General features: G+C 52.3%; 1 protein-coding gene across 1 annotated transcript in view; it reads right to left on the bottom strand.

Annotated features, from left to right (window-relative positions):
* Positions 1-1,004: 1,004 nt before the first annotated feature.
* AGRN (agrin) overlaps positions 1,005-3,171 on the bottom strand; it is a 162,893-nt gene continuing 160,726 nt past the window's right edge. The window contains exon 39 of the mRNA XM_009646786.2: positions 1,005-1,164. Within this exon, the coding sequence (XP_009645081.1) occupies positions 1,005-1,164 (160 nt within the window). The remainder of the gene's footprint in view (positions 1,165-3,171) is intronic.

Below are 3,171 nucleotides of genomic sequence, written 5' to 3'. Positions count from 1 at the left end.
GGAGCCAGTCCCTGTGCCCTGGCAGCCCGTTGGACAGCACTGGAAGAGGGCGAGCACTTCCAGCTCTTGAAGACGTGCTGCAGGTTCTCACCGGTGCATGGGAGGGCAATGCTTGGTGCACAGAAGCTCTTGGGCAGAGCAGCCAGGGCAAGCAGGCGGTTAAGACATGTCTGGATAAACCAAAGCGTGGAAATGAGGTTTCACAGCTGCTTCTGCACATGTCCAAGAGGAGGAGGAAGAGGAGAGCCAACAGAGAAATCAACATTTCCCCCCCAGCACCTCTCAGTCCAGCAAACAGTCATAAGACAACCAAAGAGCAATGCTTTTCTGCCTGCTCAGAGCAGACCTTGGTCTCTCTTCCAGTGCACGGCATCCCTGATTTTAACAGAGCATAAAGGAGAAAAGCACTTGAGATTCTTACACACATAAATTATAGTGAGAGGAAGGGGGGGAGGAGGGAGATGGGGTGAACACAGGGCCAGGAGAAGGCTCGGCAGAGCCAGGCCCCAAAGCAGGGTGGCAATTCCCGCGTCTCTGATGGCCCCTTCCCTGCTCTGCCAGCACTGCAGAGGGGGGGCTGCGGGGCCGGGCCGGAGATGGGAATGCAGTGAATCCACGACGGCCACACGTCTCTCGCCAGCACCAGCAGCCTTTCCCCCGCGGGCATGAGCAACAACCCAAGAACACAAGTAAAGAGGGGGAAAAATAACCCAAAAAGAAGCTTCAAGTATGAATAAGATTTACAATGCAGGTGCAATGGGGAAGTTCTTCTGTCACTTCTTGGAGACTTGGTTCAAGGTTTGTTCTTTGTTGCTGCTGTTTGATTAGAGTCTGACTGACCTGGATAGACTGCAACCGAACAAATAACCCAAACAAAAAGGTGTTTCCTCCCCTCCCATTCCCCCCTCCCCCCAAAATATAAAAAGCAATAAGTTTACAAAAATAGAAAATAATTACAGCAATAGGCAGGAGGGAGGGAAGGAGAAGGAAGGGTCCCTGGGGGTCTATTTGGCTGAGCAGTGTAATATCGTGGGGTTGTTTAAAGCGTCCTCCACCAGATGCAGTTCTTGGCGGTCGACAATCACGTCCCTTATGCAGCCGATAAAGCCAGTGCTGTAGGCCTTGGGCAGCTTGTGAGCCACGCTCAGCTTCTCCAGTCCCCCTGCAAGAGACAGCAGGGAAGGGCGGGGGGGGAGGACAGGGGACACGCTGCCGTGCGGGCCAGCAGCCTGCCCCGTGCGGTGTCGCACACTCGGGCACGCACGCACAGTGCCGGCGCTGCTGGGAGTCACACAGAATCCCAGAATGGCAAGGGTTGGAAGGGACCTCGGGAGCTCACCCAGAGCAGGGGGCACAGGACAGTGTCCAGGTAGGCTTTGAATATCTCCAGAGAAGGAGACTCCACAGCCCCCCTGGGCAGCCTGGGCCAGGGCTCGGGCACCCTCAAAGTCAAGAAGTTCTTCCTCACGTTCAACTGGAACCTCTTCTGCTTCAGTTTGTGCCCATGGCCCCTTGTCCTGGAGCTGGACAACACTGGGAAGAGTCTGGCTCTGTCCTCGTGACCCCCACCCTTAAGATATTTGTACGTGTTGATGAGATCCCCTCTCAGCCTTCTCTTCTTCAGGCTGAACAAGCCCAGCTCCCTCAGCCTTTCCTCCTAGGGGAGATGCTCCAGTCCCCTCACCATCCTTGTAGCCCTCCTCTGGACTCTCTCCAGTAGTTCCTCATCCTCCCTGAACCGGGGAGCCCAGCGCTGGATACAGCACCGCCTTCCTCAACACGGGGAAAAACCTCTTTCCTGGCCAGTATTTATTTTTGCTTAAATGAGAGAGATACCAGTTCCAACCAACACATACAGGTCTCCTGAAGACCCTTAAAACAGTAAATTGCACTCTAAAATACCAAATCAACTCAGAATACTTCATTTCCTTGGAGATCGGTCCCAAATTCAAACTGAGTTTTATTTCAGTTACTGCAATGTCAACTATGGCTCATTCCAGGCCCTGACATTATGAAACAAAAGTTTTGGAAAAGCCAGTGGGGAATCACAGAATCCTAGAATGGTTTGCGTGGGAAGGGACCCCTAGAGGTCACCCAGCCCAACCCCCCTGCAGGAGCAGGGACACCTTTAACCACATCAGGTTGCTCACAGCCCCGTCCAACCTGGCCTGGAATGTTCCCAGGGATGGGGCCTCCACCCCCTCTCTGGGCAACCCCTGCCAGGGTTTCACCACCCTCACTGGAAAGAATTTCTTCCTTAGATCCAGTCTAAACCTACCCTGCTTCAGTTTAAAACCATCACCCCTTGTCCTGTCCCTTTCTTGTGGAAAAATTCTGCTTTCCACATAGCTCCTGGGTTGGTTTCAGAACGAGAAATGGCATGGGGGATGCTGTCTTTTCAGAGGTAAGGCTATATTTTTGCATATGAACTCTTTGTACAGTCAGGTTAGACCTGAAACATGGGCTTATACTGGGAAGGTAAGAACAGAGGCTTCTGAAAAGCATGAACAGAACCCAATTCACTGTTTCTTCATTAGAGCAGATCAAAATCCCCAGATGAACATTTCTGTCCCTTGATTTCTGTGGCTTTTACGCCCCTTTGCAATCCTGAATGCTAGGACTGCTGCAGCACCTGCCTGGGGAGCCCAGTCCTTAACTTAGGGATGGAGACTGAGCCACGCAAGTTCCTGAAGAGATGAAGGAAGCCCAGGACCTGCAGCATCCCCTGTCACCGGGCATCCTCCGTTCATCCCTTCAGGCTCCAGAAAGGACTTGACTTAGCTCAGATTAGTGTTGGTTGTAGTTAAGCACCATTACCCGATGCTTGCGGGTGGATTTCTTGCCTATTTGAGCTGTTACGGGGCAAACCTAGCCTCTGTCTGTGCTGACAGGTCTGCCACAGGCAGCCCCAGGTGGACGCAAATGGGCCAAACTCGGTTTACAGGATCAAAATAGTTGTGTCAACACAAGTGGAACTGGGTGCTGCACGCACGGGCACTCTCTGGCACCTCTGCTTATTCTGTTAGGCAATTAAAGCAACATTTCAAATCTGGGTGTTTAGGTATTTCCAGACAGAAGCACCCTTCTCTCCATTCAGCCATTTCACCTTTGGGAAACCAGAAGTACCCAAGCAAACCCCCCATTTGGGAGGTTTGTGAACCAAATGTGAGG

Source organism: Egretta garzetta, unplaced genomic scaffold, assembly GCF_000687185.1.
Source record: "Egretta garzetta isolate BGI_Z169 unplaced genomic scaffold, ASM68718v1 scaffold29, whole genome shotgun sequence".
Taxonomy (NCBI): domain Eukaryota; kingdom Metazoa; phylum Chordata; class Aves; order Pelecaniformes; family Ardeidae; genus Egretta; species Egretta garzetta.
This window is presented reverse-complemented; position numbering and strand designations above follow the sequence as displayed.